General features: G+C 22.2%; 2 protein-coding genes across 46 annotated transcripts in view; both read right to left on the bottom strand.

The window, feature by feature from the left end:
• Window positions 1–430: 430 nt before the first annotated feature.
• LOC126904817 (N66 matrix protein-like) lies at window positions 431–9,302 on the bottom strand. Its single transcript, XM_050684089.1, has 5 exons — window positions 9,175–9,302; window positions 6,975–7,114; window positions 5,765–6,072; window positions 920–1,234; window positions 431–709 (listed from the first exon to the last, which is right to left on the bottom strand). The coding sequence occupies exons 2-5, from the start codon at window positions 6,984–6,986 to the stop codon at window positions 622–624; spliced, it is 723 nt and encodes a 240-aa protein (XP_050540046.1). The 5' UTR covers window positions 6,987–7,114; window positions 9,175–9,302; the 3' UTR covers window positions 431–621.
• A 5,218-nt stretch (window positions 9,303–14,520) lies between these two features.
• LOC126903590 (inverted formin-2-like) overlaps window positions 14,521–15,466 on the bottom strand; it is a 37,190-nt gene continuing 36,244 nt past the window's right edge. For all 45 annotated transcript variants that reach the window (XM_050681826.1, XM_050681824.1, XM_050681833.1 and 42 more), the window contains one exon: window positions 14,521–15,349. In XM_050681826.1, the coding sequence (XP_050537783.1) occupies window positions 15,158–15,349 (192 nt within the window). In that variant the 3' untranslated portion in view covers window positions 14,521–15,157. The remainder of the gene's footprint in view (window positions 15,350–15,466) is intronic.

Raw genomic sequence — 15,466 nt, 5'->3', positions numbered from 1 at the left:
GTTATAATTATATGTATAGTATCTCATTCATAGCTCTTATAATTTATGTCTAACGACAATTAATACATTTAATTTTTATTGTAAATGTGTTTACATTTTTTCTTAACGTAAAATCAAATGACAAAAAACATTAAGTTAGGTAACATTCTCAGTTTACCTTAAGTTATCATTCAATAAATCACTTATGAGTAATTTTTTGAATAAAATTTAAGTATAATTTAATTATTTTTTATTACATTTATTAGATGTATTTATGCATTTACGTATAAATAATATGCACTATACACTGTATATATTTTAGTAAAAAAATTAACGAACATTAAAATTTCCAATGTTTTAAATATATAAAAATTATATTGCTTGTTGGTACAAATTGCTTTTAACTAATAAGGTAAAATTTAAAATGAGAGTTAAAATATTCATGAAAAAATCAATACAATTAAGTCTATTTAATAAAATTAATAGTCACATATAAAATAGTCTTACAAAATTTAATTCAATGTCTGAATATTTATTTGTTAGTTTGTTTTAAAACATTAAAAGTTAATTTATAAATAGAAATTGGTCTATCAAAAAACAATTTTTTTCTACAGTATTTTGATTTTAAATCGAAAATATTTACTAATCTTCATCGCTATTAGAAAATGCTCCACTAGCAAAATTAGCAACTCCACTTAAAACATTCATCAATGGATTACTACTTGATGATCTAACAAAAAAATATATTATATTTTAAAGCCGATCGGAAACATTTTTATACTCTAATTTATACTCTAAGAGAGAAAAATAAAAATAAAAAACAATTTTTTTTAATAATAATCAGACCAATAAACGGTATAAATACAGTTATTTCAATAAATAAAAAAATTTTGTATAAAAATTGTCACTTATTTAATATTAGAAGTAAAAAAAAAATTACATTGATCCAAAAAGTCCACCATTTTGTTGTGATTCGGTTTGAGTACCTCTGTTGCTAAACATATTACTTGCTATTTCTCTAACTGGACTGGATGGATTTCTGTAACCACCTTGATTATATTCTGAGTTTTCATATTCGTTTCTATTATTGCCATAACCATTATTTCCAAAATATCCATTATTATTTGATCCATAGCCACCTTGTCCGCTTGATTCACCATTCCAATTATTACTGATAGGCCGAAAAAAGTTACTAGAACCGTGATGGCCTGAACTTGATGGCCGGTTTAATAAATTTTGTAATAAGCCGGTAAATCTAATTAATTAACAATAAATAAAATATATTACAGTAATTCATAGCTTTATTTCCCCAAACAAATTCTTTTCGTGAAAAATTACTAAACTTATCTCAAGTCAATAATTAAAAAAAAATTTACACGGTGACTAAACTGACATTTGTATGAGTTGAAAACGTTTTTCTAATAATACCTTCCAATATTGGCATAATATTAAAAAATTTTAGATTCCGGACTACGCCTAAGTTTAGCAAGTATCTGTCTGTCGATAATTATGAACACAACGGTTGGAAAGTACTAACCAATAATGGTCTTTTAAGAGTTGACTTGTTGTTGTTTAATTTTATTTATTACGCTACTTGTGCAAAGAATACTCTGCAAGGAAATTTCTGATTAAGTACCATGATATAATTAAAATCTACACAAATTTAAGGGATCAATTTTCACACAACGGATTCGTCCCCCAATTAAGACTTAGTAAGGATTTAGTAAATCCAATTCAAGAGCTAAAATATATATGAATCAAAAAGCATAATTTTTTTGTTAACTACTGTATTGGAAGTCAGAAACTCAAGACCTGGAGGCATTGGTATATTTATGGAAGCTTCCTTATGATACCTTTCTATTAACATCAAAACATTGTAGCAAAAAGTTCCTCACTACTTTATTTTCTGAAAGTTATCTGGACCCCCTCATACCAATTTCCCAATTACACCACTACCTAAAAAAGGTTCTGAAAAACTAGATCCACCGTCTTTTCTTTAATACCTACTTAATAAGTTATATTTTTAATTCAACTAAATTGTTTGTAATGAAATACTTGTAAATAAAATTACTAATACAGTGTTTAAGAGGTAATAATAACATAAGTTTATATTTTTTCAAAGATTAATTAGCATAAATATAATTTATATACTCACAAAATATTTCTTATGAAATCATATACTTTTTAATTGAAATAATTGAAAGAGAGTCATATAATAAAACAAAAATTTTAATAAAGTTTTTGTTATAATAATTTTTATCGAGTAAACAATTGATTTTTTACATTATTCAGTAAGCAAAAGAACTATTCTAAAATATTTTCATTGAATTTAGATGATCTTAGTGAAAATACATACTATTTAAAAATTTAAAATGTGCAATACTTAAGTAGTGCTAAAGCGTTATATAATACAAGACACTGTTCACCCATTTAAAAGAACCCCTCTAAAATACTAAAAAATAAATAATAAATTAAATAATAATTATAAATAAATAATAAAAAGAACTTAGTGAGCCCCTTATTTTATATTTTCTCCTCAACCAAAATAGCTACATATCATTTATTATATTTATTAGAACAGAAATTGTAGTTATCAATTTTTTTATTTATTTTCTCAAAATAAAAGGATATAATTACTCGGTAAAAAGTTTTGTATATCAAACTGTTTTAATACTCCGTTTAAATCAATTCAATATTACTATTAAATATCTAAGTAACTTCAAATATTGTTTGATTCTCAATCATTCAATAATAATAATTTACATGACTCTGTAAATAGATTAAATTGTTGATGATTACGACTCATAAATTAATTTAGGGAAAATTAAAATATTATTTTAATATAGGTATTGCAAAACTATGATGTTAGTACTATTAGTTTCTAAAAAAAAAAAAGATATTTTTGTAATTCATTCTAAAGAAAACAATTAAATAAATGATGATATAAGTTTACCATATTTAATGTATTTAACTTTTTAATTTCAAAACGAATTTCAATGATTTTTATTAAAGTTAAAAAAAAAAAGAATATGTTATAATATTAAAACAATTTTTGCAACAGAATATTATGATATCATTTGATAGGATGTAAAAACATTATTTTTGATCACTATTTATACAATATTTTTTGGTATTATACATAGCCGTAAATACTTCATTTAAAAAAATGTTTAATTATTTTATTAAAAAATCATTTTATAATTAATAATAATAATAACAATAATAATTGTAATAAAAATTATTTAGTATACAAATATAGGATAAAACGTTAAGTTCTGAACAAATAAGTAGTTATTTACTTTTTCAGAATATCTTATTTGAATATTACTCTTAAATATCGAACAAATAGTTTTGTCAAATTATTTCTAAATGGTTATACTTAATAAATAAATACATTATAAAAATCTTCCAATCTTAAATTTATAAAAATGATGTTGACAGTTTTCGTAGTAATTTTATCAGCAGTTTATTTAAACATCATCATTTATCGTAATTATCCAATAAAGGCACCTATGAGTCTCGTGATAAGTGATGGACGGCTACCAAAAAGACCCCTAAATTAAATTACAAATACAATATTAATACAATTATATGTATTTGGAAACAGTTCAGTTATGAATTTAAAATTGTGCATATCTTCTTGTAATAAAAAATAGAGCATAATAATAAGAAGAATGTAAAGAGAACTTTTCAACATATATATAATTATATTTTCAATAAAATTTTCGATATTTCAATGAACACAAAATAGCTGTAACTGTATGGGGATGTAAATATAATACTCATCATCTTTTTTAAAATTCAAAGTATCTGAACGAAAAATTTAACAAAGCATTTGGACAAAAGCGAAATTATTAATAAAGTCTTCGTTATAGACGTTTTATTTATAAATGAAATATAAATACAATAATGTAATTATCTATAAAATTATAAATTGTAATTTTGACATCTGAGAAAATTATGTTAACTTCAAAAATTTTTTAAATAATACTATAAAGAAGTTCAAAAAGAATTTCCCGACAATATGAACTTAGTATAAAATTAAATAATTCTACTAAGAATTTTAGAATCACCATTGAACAAAATAAAAAAATATTGAACTATAATATATTAGTCTTCAAATTTTTACTTGTATTAATTTAAAAGGTTAAATCTTAAAAAATATAATTTCAATAAAATTAGCTACTTAATTGATAAGAGACAACATTTAAATGTTTAATTTTGCATATTTTAAATTTAAAAAACTCTATAAACTAGAATTTTTTTATTTTTTGATATATTAATTAAGAATATTATTTAGATAAAAATATAATTTTATTAGCTAATGTCTTAAGAATATATTAAAAATGTGCACTAATCCATCCATAATGATTTTAATAAATTATTATATTGCCTAATATTCCTATCATAATATATTTATGATAGTATATCATAAATATATATGTTTAAACAAAAATACAGTTTTACCTAAAACAAATAAAATTAATCCTAATTAATCACATGAACAAAAAATTACCATATAGACTGTTTTAAAATATATGATTTCATAAGTTCATAATTTAAATCTTTAATTTTAGAGTAACAAAAAATTAATTAGTATTTTCTTCGTTTTTTTTTATTTTTAGGTTGTAAAAATATAATGTCTTCAATAACTTAAGTAGTAGAGTACACAGGGGTAAAATTCTATACGGGTTAAAGTCCAATATAAAAAAAAATAATTACATTTTATAGTTATGAACCAATAGTTGATAAATATCAATTATTAAACCATTTTTACATATATTTTAGTCAATCCAATCATTAAATTAAAATTTAAATACATTATACAAATTATAAAAATTGTTCATATTTTCTATTATATTTCTCTTTTTAAAGTTTAAAAAACAATTTTGTAAATGCTTAAACTTTATTTCATTGGATACGGAATATTTTTATTGTATGATGAGATTATTTATTTATGACATTTATTTTCGCATATATTTGTTGGCATGTTATATAAAGGAAATATTTTGATTTGGGATAAAAATCCAACGTAGCTCTAAAAGAATAAATGTTATACTTCAAATAAATGAGATTTATACATTATTTGATTTTAATTAAATAATTGATCTAATAATTTGTTTGAAAATATATTAAATGAAGGGTCGGCGGGAATAACGTGCTATGTAACAATTTGTAAATTGTTCAGTATCAAGTAAAAACAAAATTACTTATGTTATTTCGTTTAAATATTATTTGGACTGCACGTAGCACGTTCTTCCAACTTTAAACATAATCAAATATCTAATTCTATAAATATATTGAGATAGACTCATAGCAAGTTATTCCGCAAAAAAATGAAATGGGAAAAAGTGTTACATAGCATGTTATTCCCGCCGACCCTTCAAATATTGAAAAATATTATTTTTTAGAAAAAAAATTATTCCTAAATGGCTAAATTTTTTTTTTTTTTGTCATTATACACTGTCATTAATTTTTTATTTCGAGTAAAAAAAAAATAATTCATAACAGTCCTGTATTACTAATTAAATATGATACATCAAAGTGCGTAATTTTACCCCAGTTTTTCTAAATACTATTATAATCACATATCATTTGATATAATTTGATTAATCTAATATTTTGGAATGTCATTGTTCACCATAAATTTCATTCATATAAAAATATTTATAAAAAGAATTTTCGTATTGCATTTTCTCTAAATTTTATGACATTTTTTACACGTGTTCTTATATTCATAAATTATTTCTTAAAGATAAAATTATACTTCTAAGTTAATACATACCCGCTGCTACCATGATTTCCACCGAAAAGTCCAAATCTGCTGTCTAGATCTGTACCATTACCGGTTTGGTTATATCCAATTCCTGTGACTTCTGAAGATCCGAGAGATCCTGAATTATTTGAAGATCCTACATTAGAATAACTTCCAGATCCACTGTTATGCTCTGGTCTCTGTTGTTGTTGAGGACGTTGTTGAAATGAACCGCTGTTACCGTTATTATAGTTACCTTGATTTCCTCTATCGGTGTAATGTGTTCCTTGTGGATTTCCAAATACTTGTGCGACAAGCACAATTATCAAAACAGTGCTCTGTATAATTAAATCAGAATTTCATCTTTTTATGTTCATTAACTTTAAAGTTAAAAAATTGTAAAATTAAGTATAAGAACATATGTAAAACAGTTTTTTTAGTTAACTTTTTTTTTTAATAGATATTTTAATCTATTATAATGAAGTCTATGCATCAATGAATAGCAGAAAAAATGCACACTGAAATTTACCGAAAGTAGTATTAAGGTCTATTTATAGAATAATATAACATTGATATGGCAATATTTCATTAGTATCAAATTCCAAAATTGTTAATTTATTAAGAAATCACAATTATATATATATAAGATACTAAACTTCCAGGGCATTTTACAGTACTTAAATTTTCTATATTCAGAGGCAAAATTAGGAAAGATCCCAGAAGAAACGTGCGTCTATAAAAATATGACAGTATAAATGAATAAGTTTTTTATGCTAATAGCACAAAAAAGTAATAAGTAAAATCACAATCAAAACGAAAAAAACTTGAAATTCTTACGTTTTTTTTTTTAGACAATAAATTGGGCCTCTACATTATTAAATTTGACACCCAAAGGCTATTACAACTTATTGATTCAAGACTTATTCAAAGTAAAAAATGTGAAATAGAATTGAATTCTTTTCTAAAAACATAAGCGTAACGTAGAGGATTTAATGAAGAATGAGCCTTCCAAAAATTATGAAAATTACATATAAATTTATGTAAAGACAACACCTTTTAATATTCATATCGAAGGTAATATTATTAATGAAAGGAGAAATTAAGTTATTCCTGCCAAATGTTTTAATCAATTTGAGCCTATGCAAAAAAATATTTATTTAATAAACCTCTCTTATTATTTTAATAGAAAATTAAAACAAATAAAATGACATGATATACTTATAATAATGTGAATAGTTACCAAAAAATTCATAGTAGCGTTACAAGTTATTAAGTGCAATAATAATAATCTTCGGTGAGGTGCGTTCGCTTGTATATTGCTTGGCCGAACACTTTATTATAAATGCCTTTTATACATAAATCCACAAAGGAATTGGAGAGCTGGAAGGTAAAATGTTATTAACCGTTTTTATTTTCTAGGTAACACTAATTAGTATAGATATTTATATCATTACAGTAATTACTGCCAAATGTCTTATTACCTTAACTTCTTTCTTTACTTTTTAGCTCACGTTTTTGTATAAACATTTTTAAATAATGCATCAAATCAATTATAATGAGTATCATATTGAAGATTTTTTTCCAGATAATACTCACAGTTTTTATTAAATTTTATCAAGAATAATTTTATTTTCATTATAATATATTTATTCGAGAAAGTATATTTAATTTAAATGAAATTTTATAAAATAATTATTTTTTTGTAATCGAACTTTAAAAATTCTGAAATTAAATTGATAATATTTAATTGAAAATATATTACTATCATGAAATAAATAATAACTTGTTGTGTCATTGAAAAAATGTTTTATTAATAATACAATATAATATATAATTTTAATGCATTTTTATATGTCGAGAGATGTAGTTTTACTTAGAATAACGCTTGAATTTATCTAGTATTTAGTTTTATAATGACTTTTTAATTACTAGAGAAATAAATAACACAGTTAATAACCTTAAAATTGACCCAGACAAGAAATTAATGATTATTAATGAATAGATTTTATTCATTATTTCTTAAAAATATTATAACAAAAAATTTTAATTTTGGTTTTTTAAACACTTTTTCATACCTATTTATTAGAAAAATTGTTTTTTTTAAGAACAATTATTGAAACTAAATGATTTTACAATTAGGTATCAAACTAAAAATAAAAGTTCACGTCAGTAGAATTAAAATGTTACTAAATATTTTTATGGAAATAATAAGGATATATGAAAATATATCAATTATTCTAAGAAATTTAAAAATAAAATTATGAATATAGAGAAAAATGAATAAATCATCACAAAGTAAAATTCAAATTCATTATGACGAAGATATTTCGGCATAACTTTATTAATGCATGTGTAATGATGGCCTTTTTTTAAACATTTAATTTCATATACCTTCATTTAAAAACAATTTTACAATTTCAACTTTTGTAAAAACTATAAATTTACATACACATATTAAAAAAAAATTAACAATATATAAGAAACATTATATGGGAAAATTTGGATAAATAGTAATAAAAATAATAGATTTGTGTACACATTTTCAGTCTTTTATATACAAATATATAATATTTGTATGTCACTAACTAAATTTGATTATTTATGTAATGATTTGCATTAGTTAAAATGTACAACTTTTTTCTCTTTATTCTTTTTTATCTGTCATTATCTATATAAAATGTCTAATTGAAAAAGATACTTAAAGAAATGATCTAAAAATTAATATACGTCTCTATGATATTTTTAATACACGGCTAATTTCACACACAATACAGTAATTTTGACATAAAAAACAAAAATTCATACACAAATAAAACATTTATATATTATTCATCAATATTTTCCCTAGCAATGTATACGTTAAAAACTTCTAATATTAAAAAAAAAAAATCACATTTTGATAGGTAATTCAAATAATATAATATGCCATCAATTATAAGGATATTTTATTAGATAAGGTCACATTTGTTTTCAAATTAGACGACTTGAAAACTGTAATAATTCAGACGTTGAAATTTTCTAGGGAAACATTCAATAATTTTACTAATAACTTAAAGATAAACAATAATTAATAGAAAACTAAAAAAAAAAAAATAATAATTTTCAACCATAAATCATATTTTGAAAATTTATAAAATACATAACATGTATATTTTTTAGTAATTTTTATGGTTTTGAATATTTTTGATTTAAATATTATAAATAATTTGTACATTAAATTAATATTAGCTACAAGTGATAAATTATTATTATATAATATAATACATTTCCAAAAATTCATCAATATTTTAATTATGTGCAATGACGACATTATACATTTTTATGTATTTAAATTTCTTGTAAAAATTGTTAAAATTAATTAATTAATTAAAGATATATAAATATATATATATTTAATTTTTAAACTCTATGTACTTCTTTAACATAATATTAGTACTTACTTTTAGCCATCTACTTCGTGTACACGAATGACACTGCAAATCTCTTGTTATACGTTTCAATTATTCCAACACTCAAGAAAACGATTACTTGACAAGTATTCGGTATTACCTAGGACGATAAACATAAATATAAATATTATAAAAATATTAAATAATCACACTATGTACATTTGATAAGGGTATTCCCGAAGTATTTAATTAATTATAATGATATGAATCAAAATAGCTACTTGAAAAAGATATGGGAAAACAACTAAACAATGTTATCTTTAGTACAAAGATGACATTTATGGCTTTTTAGAATTTGTATCTAGAGCCAAACTATGAACCTCCAGTAATAATTTGATGAGCCAATAACAGTAAATTAAACACTACAGGTTCAAAAATTTTAATTCTTTTTAATGCGAAAATCCTGTTGAAAATTTCCCCCTAAAATGTTTTCTAATAAATGGTTCTACCTTTATTGAAATTTTGTAAAGAATACATCATATAACTATAGGCGTAAGAATAATTTATCTAACCCATTAACATTAAATTTAAATTTAAATAATATTTAAATTATTCAATAATAAAAATTGATCACTTGTGGCTAATTAATTAAGTAAAATTATTCCTTGCCACAAGTGATACATCTCATAATATAAACACTGTTTATTAAACAGTTATAAACCTCTTTTTAGGGATAATATTAACCCTAAATGGGCCGTAAATGTGAGAATAAAATTTTTATATTAAAAAGTTTTATAGTTCAATTTAAACAATTTAAAATTAACAACCTATATAACTAATACAAAGTACTAGATAAGTTATGAAATAATTATTTTAGTGTTACAAATCATAGTGTTGGTTTAGATCATCGTTTCAACTACTACTTCCTAAACCTCCTAGATCCTGAATATATCCATGACTAATACCACTCTGGGCCAACCCAAGGTTTATGCATTATACATACTAAAATAATGACCTAAAAACGTCAATTAATTATTTTTTTATAAATCTAATTCATTAATTTTTTTTTATTTATAAAATTTACTTAAATCTAGATCTCGTCAATATTTTTATTAAAACTCATTTAATAATTTTATAATGAAATTGATTTAGACAAATTGATGTATCCTATACTAATATAATATCAATATATATTGATGTTGCTTAAATTAAAACAGTTTTATCAAAACATTAATTTATAATTCTCAACAAATTAAAAACAATATTATGAAATTTTTTTTGGTTTCTTTAAAAACGTGTTTTTCTTTATTTATCAATTATACAGTACTTTTTCTTTGATCTTTTATATCTTATTAATTGAAACATACATATTTAACAAGCTAATACTTAGGAAGTGATTAACATGTTATAGTGAAGACAAAAGGTAAAACGTTGTTTTTTTTATCACTAGTCATTTCTCAGCCGCACTCTTCTTTTACTTAGGTATAAAAATGTCAATTACTTCCGATATACCGGCCCAAAAGTTGATATCGACTAGTCATTTACTTAATTTGATCATTAACTAATAAATAAGCTAATGTATTATGCGTGTAGTCATTTGAATAAATAAGGTTAATAACCTTTTAATATATAAGAAATGAACATAAAAATTATTTCATGATTGAAAAATAGCATAAATATATATTTAAAACAGATTATTAAAAAAATTATTGATGTTATTATTATTTTTCAATTAATAAAATTAATTCATTATAAATTAATGACTCTATGTAGACATATTTCTTTTTCATTAGCAAAGCTACATTGCTATAAAAAAAAGATGACCTTTTTCATGCTATACATATAGTTTAAACCATAATATGTTTTATTTAAGTAGAATATTTTTTGACACTATTAGTAATTATTCTGAGTTTATCAACAATATTTTATACAATATATTTCTTAATATTTCAAATATAGTTGTATAATAAAAGTAAAAAAATAACAATTCTTATTAAATGGATATGATAATAATCATAATAATAAATTAATAGTTATTAATAAATAATTATTGAAAAATGTTACAACGTTACAATATTTTTTAGTATTATTTTTAAACAGAAAAGTAATTTTCTGTTTAAATATCAATCAATTTAATTAAATAAATTTGATAGTTATGTAATCATGGAAAACAAATAGTTTTTTTGTATCATCAAAAGTAATATACACAATTATTTAAAGTTAAAAAATGGAAATTGACTTTAAAAATCTGATAAATAATAACATTTTAAAATTATAACGTAAATTAATCTTTAATTAATAACCTAATTAAATCACAATTAAAATGATAAAAAGTTTAAGCATTTGAAAAATTGTTACATTTTTAAATTATTAAAAAAACAATGTTAATAAATAGTTATTTAGTTTATAACCAATATAATATTTAATAATTCTCAACTATAATATATTTTTTAAACAGTCAACAACGAAACCGATTAAATCTAACCAAGTGGGGGAGAGTGACACCCCCACAACTTCTCTCCGGATATCAAGGATCATTAGAACCATATTTCATAGAAGTCGGGCTAAAAAAATATTGATAGCACTGGTGCAATTTCCCATAACCCTCTTAAATATTATATTCCTGAGACTATGTAAAAAAGTTAACTTTGATTTAATATTGGTTACTGTGATTCAACATTGTTACAGCATAGTTGTCATACATGTATCCTAATTTTCACGATAACTCATATACATATATTATGTATGAGATAAAAAAATTATTAATACTGTACTGTTCTGATAATGTATGCACAAACTTATATACTTATAACCGTGTTGAAGTTGATATATAACTTATCAAACATCCCTTCATACATTATATTGATATGCACATATGAAAAATCGTATCCTAATATAAACTCTGCTTGGATATAAAAAAAAAATGTTCAAACTGAAAAAAGTGCATTTGAACAGTAAGTTTATAATAAAGCCAATGTTCAAACTAAAGATACATACAACAATAATCTTTATTAAATATAACAACAAATTTTGTATTATAATTTAAAAGAAATTGACATAAAGTTTTTGTATACTTAGTAAACCAAACATATATTACATAAAAATAACTAACATAATATCAAAACAAAATGATAGTTAATAATCTAACCCAATAAATTCATACATGACAACTACAATATGTATTAAATACAAATTAAAGAGAAAAATTGACAAAAAAATTCATTATCTACTAATTCAAAGTTAAAATATATATATGCTCAAAAATGACATAACGATACCCTTTTTTAAAACATGCACGTGGACTTGACGTGCATGTTTTAAATAAGGCTTGACTTGAATTCATTAACCGAGACCGTCAATTTTGAATACAGCACACAGGTATGCAAGAAATTCAAAAATTCTTCAGTGATCTGTTAGTTTTTCATATTACACTAAAAATTTATTTTTACACTTTCGTCATGTTATTTCTAATAGACCCTTTGATCCTGAAGCCTAAGATTTCCAAAAACAGGATCAGCTCAATTGTTGATTGAGTGATTGTATCATTGAAAAGTATCTAAGTAAATTTATGTGAAAGCAAATAATGTTATTAATTGTAATTAACAACATGTAATTAATTAAAAAATAAAATAAAAAAAAATAAAATGTAATTAATTTGTAATGTTTAATTTGTATTAACAGTACGAATTTCATAATTACATTCGCACAATGATGGATTGTCTTCTGTTGAAACAGATATCATTACTTTGACATCAGCGCTACCGCATAATATACTCAACGCTAGGCCAAGGCCTATGTATTATACTTATGTTTTCTATTGCAAAAAATCAAAGACAAAAATGACCAAAGAGATTTCATCATTAATAAAGCGGCAAAATGAGCAGACAACCGAGTTGTGATCGTTCAAAACAATGTTATGTGTATTTTTTATAGCCATATTTTACTTTATTGTAAATTATTCAAGAATTGTTCTTTCATACTCTACTTATAGATACTCCTATAAAATAGATCAATTCTTTGGCTTAACCTACAGCCAATTTATGATCGTTTAAAACAGCGACAAAAAATTTTTTCATGATAATTACATTAATGTAGTTTTCTTTTCTATTACTTCTTTTTTTGCATTTTATGCCATTATAACTACTATATTAACTATTTTTTTAAAAAATTTTTTTTAAAGTGTTTGTTCTCATGAAGNTATTTTTTTAAAAAAATTTTTTTAAAGTGTTTGTTCTCATGAAGTTATATTTAAATATAAGTGTTCGATTTAAAATTTTTTTAATTTTACATAAGGAATACTGTATTTCTTTAGTAATTATTAATTTTCCATAAAATGGGGTTCTTTAATAATATTTCACTGTTTTCAGTATATTAGTTTTGTATTCTAGTCATATACATTTTACACGGAAATAATATTTTTAAATCTTTAATATACAGAGTACTGTGTAATGTATATCTCGATTAGTAAGGCGATATTCAATAGTATCCAAAACTAATATTTTCTCTATTTAAAATCTCCGGTTTTCCCACTTCAATTTTTATTTAAATCAAAAATAAATATCACTACGGTATTTGCACAAAATGCTCATACAAATTGAGGGGTCAATTGAATTTTTGTATAGTTTGTCCTTTTTCCTTTGAACTTAAACTTGAATGAAAATTTCATTTTAGTCTGACCCATCAAATTGTGTTGAATTTTCACGGAGAGTACCGTGTTGTAGTTAATTTCTATTTTAGACGTTTATATAACGAGAAACAGATAATGTGATATCTTTTTAATTTGAGTTTATTTTGTTTTTCATTGTTTATTCAAGCAAACTTTATTTTTTTCAATTAAAACTTTGAACTCCTAAAATTCTCCTAAAAAAAAAAAACAAAGTAAAATTAATACCTTTTCAGCATTGAAACTAAAATAAAAATTTGATAGAAGATTCAAATTCCACAAAACTTTTTTTATTCAGCGAAATACTTGAATAAAAGAATAATTATATTTAATTATTTTTATTGATGCTATTAATAAATGATCCAATACACCATACATTTTTATTGTATTACGCATGAAGAAATTTTCTTCTTGAAAATTATTTTATCTCTCTTATTTTTTAAACAAATAAGAGATAGGTAATAAGTTAATTAACAATAATTTTTGGTTATTTAAAAATTTAATAATTATATATGATAATAAATAAAACACTTATTTGCCAGCACAAATCACTAACTCTACTTCCTTTAATCAATAATAATTAATCTACCAAATGATTAAATGATGAGTTCTAAAAAAAAAAAATTAAATAATCCAATAATTTTTTTTTAATTTTTATTAATTAATAATCTTTTACATTGTCTATTTGGATATAATAAACAAGCAAAACATAGCAGTCAATAAAAATATAAAAATATGAAGAAACTTAAGTTTATTCAAGTAACTTATACAGAAGAAAATAGTTTGAAGTATATAAAAAAGTAATTAGTACTTATGGCACAAGAATAATAAATAAAAAAAGGTAAGTATTACAAATTATAAATAAAAAAATACATCTTTCTATAACTTTGGTTCACTAACATGTGATACAACCAAAAAATACACTTTTGTCACTTGTTTTAATAGTGAACAGTAAAAATAATATTTTACATACTTATTTGCATATATGATATAAATAATATGTGTATAAATAAAGTGATCAATCAGTATAAAATTTGTAAAAAAAAATAAACACACACATACACACACACACATATACAAAATGTTTAAATAACCATTGAATTAAAGTCAATATCAACAGTAATTCAACAAAACAAAAAGTGAGAATATATAATATATTTAAATAAAATAAGTATAAAAAATAATATATTATACAACTACAAAAAAAATTACATAAAAATTACATTGTAGAACTCGGCTTTGATTAAGAAAAAGTCCCTTTTTTGCTTAAAATACTAATGCTCCAATAAAATACTTGAAATCAATATAACCAACAGGTTTTTATAAAATTATGTCGATAATTAGTCTAATCACTTTTTAAATATAATCTATTCACTTAATACTTTTTAAATGAAAAGAACCTCTCCTTATATCTTGCAGTACCAAATCTACTATGCACACATCTTCTTCTCTTTGTTTTATAGCTGGAGCTTTAACTCGTCTAGTGCCTGATAATTTATCTTTTTCAATTTGCAATGCGAGTTTTTGATTTTTTTCTTCTTGTTTTCGTCGATTAAGATTTTCCTATAAATCATATAATAACAAATTTACTATTAATTAATAATTTACTATTAATAAAAATTACTATTAATTTACAACATTATTATTTTAGTTCACTAGACAAAATACACTTTTAATACA

Source organism: Daktulosphaira vitifoliae, unplaced genomic scaffold, assembly GCF_025091365.1.
Source record: "Daktulosphaira vitifoliae isolate Bord-2020 unplaced genomic scaffold, ASM2509136v1 Scaffold_4, whole genome shotgun sequence".
NCBI classification, from domain to species: Eukaryota; Metazoa; Arthropoda; class Insecta; order Hemiptera; family Phylloxeridae; genus Daktulosphaira; species Daktulosphaira vitifoliae.
Note: the sequence above shows the minus strand (reverse complement) of the source record. Positions and strands in the feature narration are given on the sequence as shown.

Excerpts from the sequence above, each read along its gene's own strand:
- LOC126904817 (XM_050684089.1), bottom strand. Across the intron at positions 1,235-5,764 it reads GGAAATCATGGTAGCAGCGG|ATTTACCGGCTTATTACAAA; the intron begins GTATGTATTAAC and ends TTAATTAATTAG. Across the intron at positions 710-919 it reads GGTGGACTTTTTGGATCAAT|ATCATCAAGTAGTAATCCAT; the intron begins GTAATTTTTTTT and ends TTTTTTTGTTAG.